Source organism: Rhincodon typus, chromosome 3, assembly GCF_021869965.1.
Source record: "Rhincodon typus isolate 14 chromosome 3, sRhiTyp1.1, whole genome shotgun sequence".
Taxonomy (NCBI): Eukaryota; Metazoa; Chordata; class Chondrichthyes; order Orectolobiformes; family Rhincodontidae; genus Rhincodon; species Rhincodon typus.
Window position 1 is genome coordinate 46984470 of NC_063334.1, and position 18141 is coordinate 47002610.

Below are 18141 nucleotides of genomic sequence, written 5' to 3' on the forward strand. Positions count from 1 at the left end.
CAGACAGGATACTCCAAAACTGTTAGGCTTGTTGCTGAGGAGAGGTGAACCCACCCTCTTCATTGGTTGCAACAAGGTTAATTTAAAAACAATCTCTTCTCTCGTGGATACCTTTCTCCCAGAACTAAATGAACTTGTGCTTGAGAAGGAGCCCGGTTAATCAGGCTTTCTTCAGATAGCAAAGAATGAGTTTAAAATAGCTAATATAAAATAGCTAACAATCAGGAGCAATACCTGATTGAGAGTACAGACATAAGGCAAGAAGATGTCTGTTGAGAGGTAAACTTTCCCTCCCCCACAAAACCCTCAATTCCTGTAAACACCCACCGAAAGCATCACTAATGTGTGTAGGCATTAGGTTCAATGGCCTTGTCTTAAGGGGTCACTGCAGGCCTTTTGTTGGCTCTCTAGCTAGCCACAACAAGACCCCTGCATCCTCATCAGGATTCCAGGTCTTGGTACCTTGCTTGCATTGTGCAGTTGTTTGGTGGTCACCTTGCAAGATTTCCTACAATCACTCAGGTGTCAGCGAGGATCCCTTTAAATGAACAGCCTTCATTGACAGATCTGACACAGATTCAACAGCCCTTTCTGATTTGTCAATAAACCTGGAAGTGGATTCTCAAACCATGACTGAGTTAAACAACCAGGTCAAAGCCTACCGCTTCACCATTTAGTTTCTCAACCCGTTACAGCTCTCCACATTGCAGCTATAAAAGTTCAAAGTTTTGCTCATGGGGTTCTCACATGACTCACAGCTGGAGTAAACTGATTTCTGTTCTGGGAAGAAAAGTCCCACAGTTGACATTGGCTTTCCCTTGATTTGAGGATGATGTCTATTCAGAATTTCTGCTGTGGATCTTCATGGCAATTCTTGACCCAGAGATGTTTGAGTACGTGAGGCAAGAGCGAACTATACGGTAAATGGAAAAGCCCTGGGGAAAACTGATGCACAGAGAGATCTGGGTATTCAGGTGCATTGAACTCTGAAGGTGGCAAAGCAGGTTGATAGAGTGGTCAAGAAGGCATACGGCATGCTTTCATTCATCGGACGGGGTGTTGAGTACAAGAGTTGGCAGGTCATGTTACAGTTGTATAGGACTTTGGTTCGACCACATTTGGAATACAGCGTACAGTTCTGGTCACCACATTACCAAAAGGATGTGGATGCTTTGGAGAGGGTGCAAAGGAGATTCACCAGGATGTTGCCTGGTATGGAGGGCGCTAGCTATGAAGAGAGGTTGAGTAGATTAGGATTATTTACATTAGAAAGACGGAGGTTGAGGGGGGACCTGATTGAGGTCTACAAAATCATGAGAGGTATAGACAAGGTAGATAGCAAGAAGCTTTTTCCCAGAGTGGGGGACTCAATTACTAGGGGTCATGATTTCAAGGTGAGAGGGGAAAAGTTTAAGAGAGATATGCGTGGAAAGTTCTTTACGCAGAGGGTGGTGGGTGCCTGGAATGCATTGCCAGCGGAGGTGGTAGAGGTGGGCACGATAGTATCATTTAAGATGTATCTAGACAGATACATGAATGTGCAGGGAGCAGAGGGATAGAGATCCTAGGAAAATAGGTGACAGGTTTAGATAGAGGATCTGGATCGGCGCAGCTTGGAGGGCCGAAGGGCCTGTTCCTGTGCTGTAATTTTCTTTGTTCTTTGTTCTATATCCCACGAGTTGATGGGACCTAGATTGAAAGAAACTTGCACAGGTATAGGGGGAGCTTTACTCCATGTTGTACCTGTCCTGGGAGTGTTTAATGGGGGCAGTGTCAAGCTAGCTTTACTCTGCTGCTGTTGGAGCCTGAAGCCTGTACTGTTACAGACTGATGCCAGGGGTCTCCTGTTGTTGGCTGGAGCCTAGAGCCTCTCTTGCTGCTGACTGGGGCCTGGAGTCTCATGTGTTGATTGTACTAATGAGTGTGAGCTTGAGCCTCAGCTGCTGCTACTATCTGGAATCTGGAGCCTCTACTGCTGTCTGGAGACTGTAGCCTTGACTGCTGCCCGGAGCCTGGTATCTCTATTGTTACCTGGAGACTATACTGTACTGCTGCCTGGAGCCTGATGCCTCTACTGCTGCTGTCTTAGGCCTAATGACTGAGGGGTATCCACCTTGAGGTACTACCTGAGGCCCTGGAATTTGGGAGGCAGTGCTGCCTGAAGAACTAGGCACTGAGAGGCAGTGCTGCCAAAGGGGATTTTATTATTTGGAAAAACGATGGGAGCTCCAGGAGTGGTCAGGAACATGAGACAGCAGTGCCAAAGATCCCTGTGCAGTGTCCACCAGGAGTTGAGGAGTAATGGTGATGGTGGCACAATACTGTTGGCATGAAGTCATCCAAAGCCAACTTCAATGTCAGGGCAGCAGAGAGGAACAGCGCAGATTTTGTGTCTTATTTTCCTCAAGGAACTAGAGTATGCGGTGAGCTTCCTGCAAGCCCCCCACACTGTTCCAGGAGACAAAGCCACATGGCTCCTCGAGTGGAAGGGAAAGGTCTACATTAGTCACTTAGCCAACCTGCCAGGAATGGAGGCAATCTCGTTGGCCTCATCTTTTCAGCTGGAGATCTTTAGGATCAAGAAGCATGTGCCAGGCTGTTTGCTCCAGTTTTCCAGTTTGGGGGCTCAGTGCTTCACTTTGTGAACATATGTACACTTTAGCTGGGACATGAGCACATATTCTCTTTCAACAAAGTATCTACTGTACTCAGTTCCATTGATGATGGTGAAATCATTCTCGGTAAAGATTTTAATTGTATCCTTGAGAGGAAAGACTGTGAAGGTGCCCAGATGAGCACAGCATCGATGGGGATTTTGAGGGACTTGGCCAAGTACTTTGTCCTAGGAGACATCTGGCAGAATCCAGCCCAATTCTATTGCCTCAACTTTGTGAAGCCTGGAGTCAGAGCATCCAGAATTGACCACCTCTACATTTAGAAGTTGTATGTCACCTGCATTCCCACAGCATTCATGCGACAGATGACGATCGCAATCTGGTGTTGGCAGAGTTCATTCTGTTCTGCACTGGAGCAAGGTCAGCATGCTGACAGTTTAATAATCTGCTCCCGGAGGACAAGCAGTTCCGGGACTTGTTCCGTTTCATCTGGGCCAACTGGAGAAGGAAGTGAGGGACTGTTTAGGACTTGTCTGGGTGAATCAGGTGGTCCTGAGGCTATGGTGGGATGTGGGCAAGACTTAAATTCACATCTTCTATCAGCAATATGCATGGGGGTCAATAAAGAGACAGAAATCTAGGATTGAGAGTTGGGGAAGGAGGTGTTTGACCCGGAGTCATATCTTGGTCAGCCTGAAGAAGACCCAGCTCCATGGGCGGCATACGAAGAGAAGAAGGGGAACTCAGACCAATTTCATTGGATCTCGGGGTGCATATGGGAAGTCGCACATCTAGTTCCTCTGAGATCTAGACCCCAGCTCCCCATTCTTCTACTTGCTGATGACAGATCCTTCGTTTTGGATTCAGAGGGCATCAGAGCCGAAGTAAGGGATTTCTAATCTGCTCTTTTCTCTCTATATCCATCTAGCGAGGAAGCTTGCAAAGTTCTATGGGACAGACTGCAGCAGGTCAGCCTGGAGGATGCTGAGAGACTTGATATTCCTCTGAGCCTGGAGGAGATGACTGTTGCCCTTGACCAGCTTTCCAGGGTAGATACCCTGGACTGGACAGGTTAACAGTGGAGTTCTTCAAGATGTTCTGGGGGCTGGCTGCGCATGGGTCCTGGGGGAATGTATTGTGACCAAAGAAATACCAGCTCTTTTGGTACAGAACTATCATTGCTCTGTTACCCAAGAACGAGGATCCTAGGACATCCTGGAGGAACGTATCAGGACCAGAGAAATACCCCCTTGACACAGAACTGTCATTGCTTAGTTTGTTAAAAATACTAGTGTCTGTTGTTCTTCCTCAGCGTGGACTACAAGATCATTGCAGGTGTGCTTTCTTCTCACCTGAGCGCTGTGTTGGACCACATGATTCATTCAGACCAGATCTCTCCCTTGATCAGGAAAAGGCATTCGATGGGGATGAATCATAAGTATCTGCTCAGGACTTTGTGAGCTTTCGGGTTTGGGATGCACTTTTGTCGTCTGGATTTGACTTCTGTATGCCACCATGGAGTGTCTAGTGAAGGTTAATGGGTCCCTGACAGCAAGCCTCTGCAGTTTGGGAGAGGAGTGTATCAGGGCTGCCCCCTGTCCGACCAGCTGTATTCTCTCTGCATGGACCCATTCCTGCATCTCTTGTGGAAGGCCTGGTTCTGCACAGGCCAAAACTGAGGGTGTCTTACACCGACAAAGTGCTTGTCATGTTCATGGACTTGACTCACATAGAATCATAGAATCACTACAGTGTGGAAACAGGCTATTCAGCCTAACAAGTTCACACCGAAGAGCATCCCACCCAGACCCATTCCCTTACCCCTGCATTTCCCATATCTAACCCACCTAACTTAAATATCCCTGGACACTATGGGCAACTTAGCAAAGCCAATCCACCTAGGATGTGGTGGCTTTGGAGAGGGTACAGAAAAGATTCACCAGGATGTTGCCTGGTATGGAGGCAATTAGCTATGAGGAGAGGTTGGAGAAACTTGGGTTGTTGTCACTGGAACGACGGAGGTTGAGGGGCGACTTGATAGAGGTCAACAAGATTATGAAGGGCGTGGACAGACTGGACAGTCAGAAGCTTTTTCCCAGGGTGGAAGAGTCAGTTACCAGTGGCCATGGGTTTAAGGTGCGAGGGGCAAGGTTTAAAGGTGATGTACAAGGCAAGTTTTTCACACAGATGGTGGTGGGTGCCTGGAACACACTGCCGTTGGAGACAGTGGAAGCAGATACTATAGTGACTTTTAAAGGGCGTCTTGACAAATATATGGAAAGGATGAGAATATAGGGATACAGTCCCCGGAAGGGTATGTGAGTTTTAATTGTGATGGGCAGCATGTCGGTGTAGGCTTGGAAGGCCGAAGGGCCTGTTCCTGCACTGTAATTTTCTTTGTTCTTTGTTTTTTGTAGGAAGGATATTAATAAGCTGGAGAGGTTTACCAGGATGTTGCCGGGAATGGAAGATTTTAGTTAAAAGGAGAGGTTGGATAGATTGGGTCTTTTTTTGCTAGAGCATAGGAGTTCGAGAGTGACCTTGTAGAGGTTTATAAAATCATGAGGGGCATAGATAAGGTGAATGGCAGATGTATTTTCCCTAGGGTAGGGAATATCAAGACTAGGGGACATATTTTTAAGATGAGAGGAGAAAGACTTCTTAAAAAGACATAGGGGCAATTTTCTCCACACAGTTTGGTTCATGTGTTGAATAAACTTCCAAACGGGAGAGGTGAATGCGGCCACAATTACAATGTTTAAAAGACATTTCGATACGTACATTAATAAGAAATGATTGGAGGGATCTTGGTCAAGCGGTGGCAGGTCAGACTAGTTTAGTTTGGGATTACAGTCAGCATGGACTGATTGGACTGAAGGGTCTGTTTCCATGCTTCATACTCTAAATGGACCCCCTGCCAGAGGAGCTCCAGTGTTTTTTGTGGAGCACCACATATATCGCCTGTATGTCGGAGTCTATCTTTGCCCTGCCGAGGATTCCTGGCTGGTGAATTAGTAAGAGTTGGAAACCCGGATGACCACTTGCTTAGGATGTTGGACAGTGCTGCCCCGAGTGTTGTTTTCAAGGGTGCAAGTATTGGTCATAAACCAGCTGGTCGCTGCCATGTTGTGGTACAAGCTGGTACCCTCCCCCTGGATTTGTCACAGGCATCCAGGAAAAAAGTTTTTTTGGGCAAAAGGAAACACTGATTCTCTGCTGAGGTTCAGAGTTTCCCACTTGATGTGGGGAGAATGAAGTGTTGAACCTCTTCCAAGGTGATGCACCCTGACGACATCTTCCTTCTGTCAGGTGCGCAGGCCTCAATTACAACATGCAGCTCACAGACCTTTCCTTAGATCTTCCTCCAGAAATTGTCTGTCTTTTACCTTTTCTTTCTTTTAGTTCTTTAGTCTTTAAACGTTGAACAATGAGTCAAGAATCTTACTAGTGAGCAGCAAGCCTACCGTAAATTATTATTACTGAATCTCATCTCAATAATATGCAGTTTCCCATTCTCCCATAATAAAAACTAAACAGTGACAACTCCTGATGTGAAACAGCAGGCACCTAGCAACTCCAGTTCACTGCTTGCTCCTCAGGGTCTCTATTTCAGACAACACTCCCCACTGTCCCAGGGTACACTTTCTGAGCAGCAACTGCTTCAATTCTGTTCATGGACATTGGCATCAGACATGTCTCTCTGCACATCTCATGGCACATCTCTCAACTACTTACTATATGGCTCTATACATCAATGATACACTTTGGAGTCCATTTGCATCTTCCATTGGAATGGTGCTGTCAGGACACTTTGCGTGCAAAAACAGGCACTCATCTCATGGACTGGACCAGGGTGCATCTCAGGACCCTGTGCTTGCTTTCTTAGTGCTCACTCATTTTGCTCTGCTTGGATGCTCACAGCATCTCTACCTTGTCTTTTCTCATTTTGCCCAAAGCTTGCAGACCTTCTCTGCTGCTGTGCTGCTTAGCATGGATACTGAGCCAGACAGCACATCATGGTTGTCAGAGGAGAAAATAGTCATGAAGGGGGGGAAGACAGTTATGCATTGGAGGATATAGGTCACTGTTGAGGGGAGATGTAATCGATGGTCACAAGCTCTCCAGCTTTAATGGAGGGGAAACAGTTCAGCACAGTGGTTGGCTAATATGTAAGCTGCGCTGTGAGGTAGGGGAAGTGTAGCACTCACCGAGAAAGAGTTCTAAGATGCTAGGTAAGTTGTACAGCTTGATTCCTAAATAGCAACATATTTATGAATGTGTACTTGTATTTGCAATGACCTGTCAGCTATGTCACCTATGTGCCCTGAGAAGTGTTTGTTTTTGTTGCCTTCCCACTAAATGAATTGTGAATTGTACTTCTTTCTGGCAGCATTTGGCCATGTGCGCAGCTTGGTTTTAAAAATAGCACTGGCATTGGGAATCCCAGAAGGTCCCTTCAGTAATGAATGCTTTTACCTCTGGCCTAGGTAATGAGGTGAGGTTTGAAAAGCAGCATGAGATATTTGCTAGGGCTCACAGAGAGAAACCTTGCATTAAACTCACCAAAATTTAATGCTTTGCCAATTTATTAAAATATTCAGCCCTGTGGTCTGTTAACTTTGCACTGCATTTCAATGCCAATGATTATTGGCAGCACAGTGGCTCAGTGGTTAGCACTGCTGCCTCATAGCACCAGGGACCTGGGTTCGATTCCACCCTTGGGTGACTCTCTGTGTGGAGTTTGTACATTCTCCCTGCGTCTGTGTGGGTTTCCTCCAGGTGCTCCGGTTTCCTCCCACAGTCCAAAGATGTGCATGCTAGGTGGGTTGGCCACGCTAAATTGCCCATAGTGTTCAGGGATGTGTAGATTAGGTGGGTTATAGCGGGGTGGGTCTGGATGGGATACTTTGAGGTTCAGTGTGGACTGGTTGGGCCAAAAGGCCTGTTTCCACACTGTAGGGATTTTATGATTATGGCACAATTACTCTTATGGTATTCCAGCTGATGTTGCCGCTGGATAAATCAAATCCGGTAATGAAATATGACTTGTTAGATCATATTTTGATCATTTTTAATGTGGTGGTCTTTCACTGAAACATAAACACACAAAACTGCAGATTTTCTTTTAACAATAAAACAGAAGTTTATTATATATAAGTAAAATTAAAGCAAAATAGACCAAGCTATCTGAATTTCAACACAGTTTGACAGATTTCAAAACCCCATTGATCCCCGAACAGCATCACTCCCTTATCAAATCTGTAGTTTTGACTGAACTGCTTCTTTTCAGTTCTAGTCCTATAAACTGTCAGGTCTTTTGCCTGGAATATCCATACAACTGAAAACATAGACTTTCCTTGATATTTCCTACCCTAGGGAAAAGACATCCATCATTCACCTTATATCTGCCTCTCCTGATTTCATAAACATCTACAAGGTCACCTATCAAACTCCTACGCTCTAGCAAAACAAATCCCAACCTATCCAACCTCTCCATTTAACTAAAATCTTCCATTCCTGGCAACATCGTGGTAAACCTCCTTTAATAATCTGTTCTAACCAAACATTCCTACTCTGGAGGTTTCACAAACTAAAATCCTTCCGTGAGGCAGCTAATACTTCAGCTGTTCTGAACATTCTCATTTTTTGTCGGCGAGACCTATAGCTGCTTCCACGTCTTCTTCGAACTGAGCTTTAAGACTAATGTCTTAAAAGTTTTATTTCTCCAGTTGTAAACGGCTACAACATAATCAAACTTCTATTAACTCTCCAGGAGGCCTAATGGTCGGTCTGCTCTGATATGTGCTGTTGTAATTTGCTATCATCTCATAGGGCTGCCCTCTCATTAGAGAGGGATGACTGGTTGTGAGTTTAACCTGAGGGTCACCACATCACAAGTGAGAGGCATAACTGCGAAGGTGGAAGCTTCATGGTAACCTCAGTCAGTGCAGGAATTTAACTTGTCCTGCTGGCATCACTCTGTATCCTCTTGGAGTTGGTTAGCTCAGTTGGCTGGAAGGCTGGTTTGCAATATAGAGTTAGAGTGATGCCAACAGTGTGGATTCAAATTCCACACCAGCTGAGGTCATCATGAAGGTTCCACCTTCTCAACCATGCCCTTCACCTGAGGCATGGTGACCCTCAGGTTAAACTGCCACCAGTTGTCCTTCTCTAACGAGAGAGCAACCCACTGGGACTATGGCAATGTTACCTTTATTGATTTAATGTCAAGGTTCCAGAAAGACTGACTTAGTTAATTTTTAAACACCTTCACAAGACATAAACCACTAGTTTGAAATCCGACTCTTAAAACAAAAGATATTATATAAAAATCACAAGCCTTTCAAAGCATATCTTATAGCCTGAATCAGTGATTAGGGCTTGGGAGTTGGTTGTGGAGACATTGAAAATTTGTTTGCAACTCCAATTGTCATTAGTCACAGGGAGGGTTATCAAACTCACAATAGTCACCTTTCCCTAATGAAAGAGTTCAATATTTCCTGACCGAATAGGAAGAAACAAGCCCAATGCTGAGTCAGGTTGAAATAGGAAAGCATGAAAATATTTAATTATATTTTTAAAAAGTAAGTTATTAGAAACAGTTCAAAACTCATTGTGGATTTCCTCAGGGGAATGCGTGCATGAAATTTATTTTTTTTTAAAGTGGCTGGTATTCTACATCTACAACGCCATCTATAGAGTTTGCTGACAACATCACTGAGGTAGGAAGGATAACAAACAACGATGAGTCAGAATAAAGGAAGGAGATAGAGTGCTTGGCGTCATGGGGAAATGTAACAACTTCTCTCTCAATGTCAACAAAACAAAAGAACTGATCATTGACTTCAGGAAGAAAGGAGGACGCACCCCGATCTACATCAATGGAGGTGAAATGGAGAGGGTTGCGAGTGGCAAGTTCCTTGGAGTGACGATAACTGACAATCTATCCCAGACCTCTCACATAGATGCAACGACCAAGAAAGCACAACAACACCTCCTTCCTCAGACAGCTCTTGAAATTTGGCATGTCCATATATGGACCCTCACCAACTTTTATAGACACACCATAGAAAACATTCTATCTGGGTGCATAATGGCCTGGCATGGCAGCTGCTCTGCCCAGGACCATAACAAACTACAAAAAGTTGTGTGCACAGTCCCGACCATCATAGAAGCCAACCTCCCAAAAGTGAATTCCTTTAAAATTTTTGTTGCTTCAGAAAGGCTGCCAACATTATCAGAGACCCATTTCGCTTCCCCCCCAACCCCCACCCCCACCCCTGTAATGCTCTCTTCCAATCTCTTCTGTTAGGCAGAAGATACAGAAGCTTGAACACACACACCAACAGGTTCAAGAACAGCTTCTTCCCTGCTGTTATTAGACTGCTGAATGGACCTGTCCAAATTCAAATAATGTTGTTCTTGCTTTCCCCACCTCCTGTGCAGCCATAACCTTGTATGCCTCGCTCTGTCTAATCACCTTATGATCTGTATGTTCTTGTTTGCTATGATCTGCCTCTACTGCTTGCAAAACAAATCTTTTCACTGTACTTAGGTACATGTGACTACAATGAATCAAATCAGATTAAATCAAATCAAAGTATTCTGTCAGTAAACTGTAAAACTATCAGGAAAGTGTGTCGTGAAATTATAGTAAAATGATTCTTGTTTACTGCATCATCCCTAGAATCTGTCACATGGTATCATTATCCAACGCAGCCTGCTTAAAGCTGGGCATATCAGGGAAAAGCAGAATCTGTTATTTAACTATAATGAGAGGTTGTTTTTAGTTGTAGTTTTGCATATGTGGAAATGAGATGTCTTTTTGTCCTTGTTCCCTTTGTCTCTTTTGTCTGTTATTAAAACCAGACTGAAACAGTCGCCACATTAGTAGTGTGAAACATCCTACTGTTTGAACTAAACAGGAAGAAGAATCTAAACACCATCAATACTTTCATATTACATGTTGACCTCACCAGCATGAGTTAAGGACTTTTAGGGACATTCCATAAGAGGCAGATACTGTGCTCAGCATAATAAATCTGTGGCATTTTGTATCAGAGTTGAGGTCTTTTTCTGATTATAAGCCTTCTGATATTTTCAGCACATACTGTCCTTGAATCTTTATCAATTATGCAGTATTAGTAGCAACTTCACAGCTTCAACACTCGGAAAATATATCAAGATAGAGCTGCTGCTCATTAAAGACTAGGCTTATTTGCCAGTTCAGTTGATCTGTAATGGCTACAGGTGGGTGCCACAAGCCTAACTGATGGAATCCAAATTGAGCTTGACCAATCTTTATGGTTACATTTCATTGAAACTTTTTTTTTAGCGAACAGCCAACACTGAATAAGTGTAGGACACATCCCGCTGATCAGGAGGGGCATGAGATTGATTGTTCCTCTGTGGAGCTGAGTTAAATACAGATATTAAGGGGGTGTGGGCGTCAGTGTTGGGGCAGCATAGAAGGTTTAACAGCTGTTAAGATACTTCTTCTAGAGCCATGACATGATAGATGTCCATCAAACCCCAACATTAATCACTGCATCTGTTTGTGTTTTGCATATAGACTGCAGCTGTCCCTTTAAGGACCACAACCTTGGGCACTCAATCCTCCAGGAATGTGCCCAATACACAAAGTGCAAATTAGACTGGCTCCTGATTGGAGTAAATTTAATATTGATAAAATGGCAATCATAGCTGAGGAGGAGTGAAATCATGTATAAGTAAGTAAATTCACTATTAACAAAAGAATGAATGAGCACAAATAGAAATGACAGTTCAAATCAAAGAAGTCTGCCAAGTCTAATAATTTAGAAAGGTAAAATAATTCAATTCATTTATCAAGATTTGGAAAAATTGTCTCTACAGCCAGCTTGATCTCCCCACTAAGTATGCCAATAATGTTCATAAAGTTAAAAATTGCAACATTTGTTGAAAATGATCAAAATCATTTCTGCAATGCACTGAACATTGACAGGCTTTCTGGCATTTGCTGTCCTGTGACCTGTGGAGGGCTGGGGCATTTTTTTTTTCCTCACTACCTTCTGAAGTGCTTTGTTTGGGAGAGTTTGTTCATTCCAGCTTGGAGGAGGATTGAAAAGATATGTTGATGTGGTCCTCCCATGTCCTCTGAAATGGCCTGCACCACTAAAGACATTTAACATTAAGATTTTTTTCAGTCTACCTTGAAAGGAAGCAATTGAGTACACGTTAGAATCATTTGTCCTCTCATTGGTGTTCATTGATCAGTTTCTTGGTAAGTATGTAATTTTTCTTTTAGTTAAAGTATTTACAGATTGTTACTACTGGTGCTTATGTGACCAAAAAGAACTCTACCAATATAAAGAGCCTTCTAGAACCAGTGATGTTGCCAGAATTTCATAATGTTAGTCTGGGCATGTGGCCAATTTGGTCAGCAGGACCTGATTGAGGTGAATTTAATTTTAAACCACTGTAGGAGACCATATCAGAAACAAACCTTTGAAGTCATTTAGGGTGTAATTCTGGGTAAAAATTCTCCAAAGTTATGTGCTGAATTAGCCGATTTAATCCCGATTGTGCTCATGTTTCTGGCAGATGCTCAAGTCTCAGTTTTGGTCCAAAAAGAGAACAAGTAAATCTTACCTATTGATTTCTTATTACTTCATGTACATCTTTTTTGTGCATTTATGTCTTTTGAAATAGTAAACCTACTGGAACGGCAAGGGATGACGGGGAGTGATTCAGTTTTGGAACAGCATCCACTTTATTGGCATTTCAATTTGATTGCTTAGACTCAGGTATTAGACATTTGCTTGCTTCATCAGATGATGATTAAGTCTCAGCACCATTGTTCTGTTTCTCTCTTAATGTAAATTGCTCAACTGCAGTTTCATCTGAATTTTCTGATGAAAAAAATTCTGTGTATTCATCTGGAATTCTTCAGTCCACAGTTAAAGGCTTAACAACAAGCTTGACATTTTTCCTGCACATTCTGGAAGTTTTGACAAGAGTTTATGGTTATTCTTTATGATATTATTGAAAATAAAATGTAACAGCGCTCTGTAAACTGCAGTAATAAGTGAGCTTATGAAGGTAAATGTGCTTTGCTGTGGCAGTTTAGTGGATGCAGCAGGAAAATAGTAATGTGGGTTTTTTATATTTCCTTTTGCTTCTTAGTTATAGGTTGTTTGTTATTCATCTCCTGAAGAAGCAAAGCCATGCTGTAATATGTGAGTAAGGCAAAATTACTGCATCTTCCCCATCTTTATAAGACTTTATAACTCAAACTTTCTAGCAGAAGTTCATAAATAGCAATTGCAAACACAAACTTTGCACTATCCCCAGAAACTGGAATAGGCTTGTAAATTGAAACTCGTAATTTCACCACTTATGTAATTCTGTCTGAAATCAACTAACTCAGTACAGATTGGTAATCAATCTTCCAAGTTTAGATGGCTTAGCACCACAATGGGCTTTCAAGTTAATAATGTCGATGTTGGGCTGAACATAACATACCAACTAAGCCTGTTAAATTCAGCAAAAGTTGCACTTTACATGTGACATAATGACTGCTCTGTGTTATATACATGAAATTGTCTGTTGTTAGCAAAGTTGTGTCTTGTTCAACAATAGAATTTGACTTCATAGTCTTCAGGTCAGAAATTCCAGGCATTTTTGTAAAGCTTTTAATAATGTTTAAAGATTGCCAGGCAGTGACATTCTCCCACTTGGCAACAATGCTGTCAGGAATACACCATACACCTTTAATTCAGCCAACAGTGTCATCATTCCTGTGGTACCAACAAAATGCTGTCACCGGGAAGGTAACCTAAATTACTGACAACTTATAAATGCAAGTTGTTATTGGAATTAAGGGAATCTTGTTGCTCTTTTCATACTCACTGCTAATTGTTTCACATTGTATCTTGCAAAGCTCAGTTGACATGGCTTCAGGAGATGGCAGTCACTGTCATTCTCAAAGTTGCTGGTTCACAATTAGATTGTCTTACAGACTAGCTTTGAGATGTTGCTGCCACATCCTCTTTTTCACAACCTTGCTTCCCAAGCACATGCTGCTCCTTGACTAGAAGGCCCTCTTTGACTCTCTTCTGTTTTCTGTTCTTTCTGTTCACCCCAGGTATCCTTGACAAGGCTGGCAGCTGTTGACTAATCTCACTGCTGTTGATTTTAAAAATGAGTCATGGACTGAATGATGTCATCAGATGCTGACTTTTAATTTCAATGCCATTGTTGCCTGCCTGGATCCAGGTCCCTCAATGCTGCCCAATATGTACCTGTTAAAGTGGCACATATTCAGTGTAGATGTGAGAATGGCATACTGCCGAAGTTTTAAACCCCACCACGTACTCCAGTCTTCAGTGGTTAAATTCGGGCTTGCACTCTCAGTCTTGGATTCTATTTATATTTCACATATATGGAGCCAGCAATTTTAGTTTTTTTTATGTTACCGATTTAAGCTCAATCACAAAAATTGAAAAAGAGTGACTTGTATCATCCAGGATTGGGTTGATAAGTATAAGTAACACTTGCACCACACAAATACCAGGTAATGACCATCACAAACAAGACAGAATCTAACTATTTCCCCATGATGTTGAATGGCATTGTCATTGTCAAATCTCCCACTTTCAATATCCTGGGGGTTATTGGACCAGCCGCATAAATAATGTGGCCAGAAGAGCAGGTTAGAGGCAAGGAATCTTACAGTGAGTAACTTACCACCTGTCTCCCCATAGCCTGTTCACCATCTACAAGGCACAAGTCGGGAATATGACAGAATACTTTCCATTTGCCTGGATTAGTGCATTTCCAAAAACACTTAAAGCTTGACACCACCAGGACACAGCAGCCTAATTGACTGATATTCCTTCCACCACCGTCAACCTCCATCACCAAAGCATAGGAGCAGCCATATGTACGATCTACAAGATGCACTGCTGCAACACATCAAGGCTTATTAGAAAACACCTTCCAAAACTATGAACTCTACAATCTAGAAGGACACAGGCAGCAGATACATGGAATTGTCACTGTTGTACAGAACATATCAATAGTCAGCAGGAAATTGAGAAGCAAATATGTAGGGAGATCTCGGGTATCTGTAAGAGTAATAGGGTTGTAATTGTAGAGAATTTTAACTTTCCAAACATAGTCTGGAACTGCCATGGTTTAAAGTGCTTGGACAGGGAGGAATTTGTTAAGTGTATTCTAGAAAATACAGGGACAGTTAGAATATTTAAAAGACATTTAGACCAGTCCATGAATAGGAAAGGTTTAGAGGGATATGGGCCAAATGCAGGCAAATGGGCCTAGTTTAGTTTGAGAAACCTCATTGGCATGGATGAATTGGACCGAAGGGCCTGTTTCCATGCTGTATGACTCTATGACATCAGCCAGTTTGTACACAACAACTCCACAGACAATGATGTAATCATAACCAGATAAACTGGTTTTGGGATGCTGACAAAGGGGTAAACATAATGTCATGAGTTCTTTTACAAGTTTCTGAGAGGGTGGAGAGGCCTGTCTCATTTAATAGATCTCCAGGAGTGCAGCATTCCCTCAGTACTGCACTGGATGCTGGCCTAGATTTTGTGCTGAGTGGTAATTGAACTTATAACATTTTTTAACAGTATGGCTCAGAGGTGAGAGTGGTACCAATGCAGTCACAGCTAACACTTTGGTGAATCATGAGTAATGCTGCGTGATTAGAGGCTAGGAAGAATAGAAAGTGTGTAAATATCATTGACAATGAAAGGTTTAAAGGAAGATTTAGAATTTCATTACAGCGATCAGTCCTTATAGCCCCGATTTAATTCCAGCCTGGCCAGTGTGAACAGGATTAGTGGGATATTAAAAATGGTGGTGCATTCCTCTAATATTTACACCACCGTTTTAATTATATAAATTTAGGCATTACTGGATCTGCTTAACATGCTGAAGTGGAGATTCAGTGATGTTATGGTTGTCATACTGTGATTCTTAACTCCAAATATTAAAAGTACATATTGCATCAATGCCTCATTGAAACTCTGAGAGAGTGACCAGAAAAGGAAAATGAAAATGTTCTCTGTTAAATTCTGTGAGGCATAGGAATGTTGCTTCTATACTCGTAAGGTTCTTAGCCCTGGATTCCTCTCTTATTCCCAAAATTCCAGGCTGTTAGGAGCCCTCTCTCCCTGGCTGTAACCTTATGCTGAGTAACTGTTTCAATGGGTTCATCATGGAGTCTGTTTGCTGCATAAACTCACACCCCCACCCACCAATAATGACACCCTCTTGACTTCAATGCACAGATGTTAGGAGAGGACAGTTCAGAACAATTAAAATGAGGGCCTTGAGCTGGACTCATTCAAGCATTATACTCAGCATCCTTTTGGACTCCCCAAATGACCTGAATGATGTCCAAATTAAAATTTGGACTTGTATCTTGCAATCCTGTGGCAAGAAATCACATTTTGAATTGTATGTCAATTCTGTACTGACATATACATTAATAATAATATTAATAAAAATATTAATAATAATAATAGTGTGTCCACGCCTGTTGTTAGATACAAATTGCACAAACAATCTGCCAGCTTACAGACAATTGGGGTTAAAACCAAAGCCATCAGTATGTCAAAGGCTTAATAACACTTTGGTTTTTATGATAGAGCAGAATTTGAACAGAATGACAAAATCATTTGAGTGCATTCATCATGGAGATGAATATCTGACAATGCCTGTGCCTGATGGAAGCAGGTAGAGTGGCTACACTTTTCAATAGAAACTGAAAAAATATCCATGTTGTTATGTTTTCCTTTTGTTCACCAAACTATGTAATTTGGAAGGAGTTCTGACAATCCTTTCTTCTGTTTCAGAAAAGACGACGGCGGATTGATCGAAGCATGATAGGGGAGCCAACTAATTTTGTTCACACGGCCCATGTAGGATCAGGGGATGTCTTTAATAGTGGAATGAACTCTGTGAGTCCAAATACTTCCCTTCTACATAATGTTGTAAAAGTAGATTGAACAGATTTGGCTCTAAGTTAAACCATCTCTTGTTGTTTTGTTTCAGTCATTTTGTTTATTCACCTTCTGTTTCTTTTCTATCTGGCAGTGAATGCTTACTCTGAGCACATATTTCCCATATGTTCTATCACCTCAGCAGTAATTTACCAATTTGCCCTTTCTTAGAATGTGAGCAAAGAAGTAGAGTACTGATAGATAGAGTTAGGCCATCACAGCCAAATCTGATCCTGTTATTACCTACTAAAAATAACTCCATGGAGGCCATTCTCCCTTCATCCAGTCACCATTTATTTACACGTGCATAGTACATGGATTCTGACTAGCTAGCTCAGAGCCAGTCCCTAGATTGAGGGGAATCCCTGAAGTGCTGTTTATATCCGTCAACCAGGACTCCTTGACTGGCTCAGATTAACAATCCCAATCAGGGAACTCATTCAATGAGATCCACCTGGCCCTCATTCCAATCACTAAACTAACCTAATAGAAAACAAGGCCGTCCAACCCTTCAAGTCTTTTTTTCCATATAATGTACCTCAGTTCTATTTTTCCATTTCTGTTGATTGCTTTTCACTGTATAGTGATTAGGAGGATAAATCCCTGTGATTTTCTCTTCGTCTGTTGGACGCTACTGAGGACAATTCTATCTACCTAGTTTTCTCTGAGAATGATCAATGAAGTCACTGCAGACTAGGGATCAAACCTGAATCTGTTCTGGTTTTGGAGACAGCAAGAACTGCATATGCTGGAGTCACAGTCAATACCGTGTGGAGCTGGAGGAACACAGCTTTTCAGGTAGCATTACAGGAGCAGGAACATCGACGTTTCAGGTGTCCTGATGAAAGTTGTAAACCCGAAACCTCGGCTTTCCTGCTCCTCTGATGCTGCCTGACCTGCTTTGTTTCTTCAGCTCTGCACGGTATTGACTCTGTTCTGGATTATTTTGTTCAGTTGCATTTAAGATAGCATATTAACCAGCTCTTAGTTAATCAGTTGTAATTCTAATAATGAATGTTTATGCTATTTTAAAGAAGGCATTAATGTGTTTATTCTCATTGGACAGTTGATTTTATAGAAATAGCTGACTGTAGAATTTCATACAAAAGTATTTACCTTTATAAATAACATTTAGCAGCTCTTGAGCTTAGACTTTCTCTATTGTAAGGTAATTTTGAATTTGATGCCACTTGAGGTATTGAAAAGCACTGCAGGAAACAAGTAGGATTATTAGCCGATCAAAGTGATGAATTCCTATAGACTGCAGTGAAGTTAAAAGAGATAATAATTCACATTTCAGTGATTGTACAGAAAGTAATATAAAGATTAATGCATATATAGAATTAATAGAGGAACTGAAATGTTATAAAATTTCAAGAAAATATATTATTTTTTATTAGTCTAAAAATTGTCTGTATTCTATAATTTATTCTGAAGGAACGAGACTCACGTTCCACAAAAGTCTTTTTCTCAGGATCAGAAAGGCAGTTTAAAGTAATTCAGATTTA

General features: G+C 42.0%; 1 protein-coding gene across 6 annotated transcripts in view; it reads left to right on the forward strand.

Annotated features, from left to right (window-relative positions):
* Positions 1 to 18141, forward strand: part of cdc42se2 (CDC42 small effector 2) — a 248983-nt gene that overhangs the window by 204042 nt on the left and 26800 nt on the right. For all 6 annotated transcript variants that reach the window (XM_048595122.1, XM_048595119.1, XM_048595121.1 and 3 more), the window contains one exon: positions 16487 to 16591. In XM_048595122.1, the coding sequence (XP_048451079.1) occupies positions 16487 to 16591 (105 nt within the window). The remainder of the gene's footprint in view (positions 1 to 16486; positions 16592 to 18141) is intronic.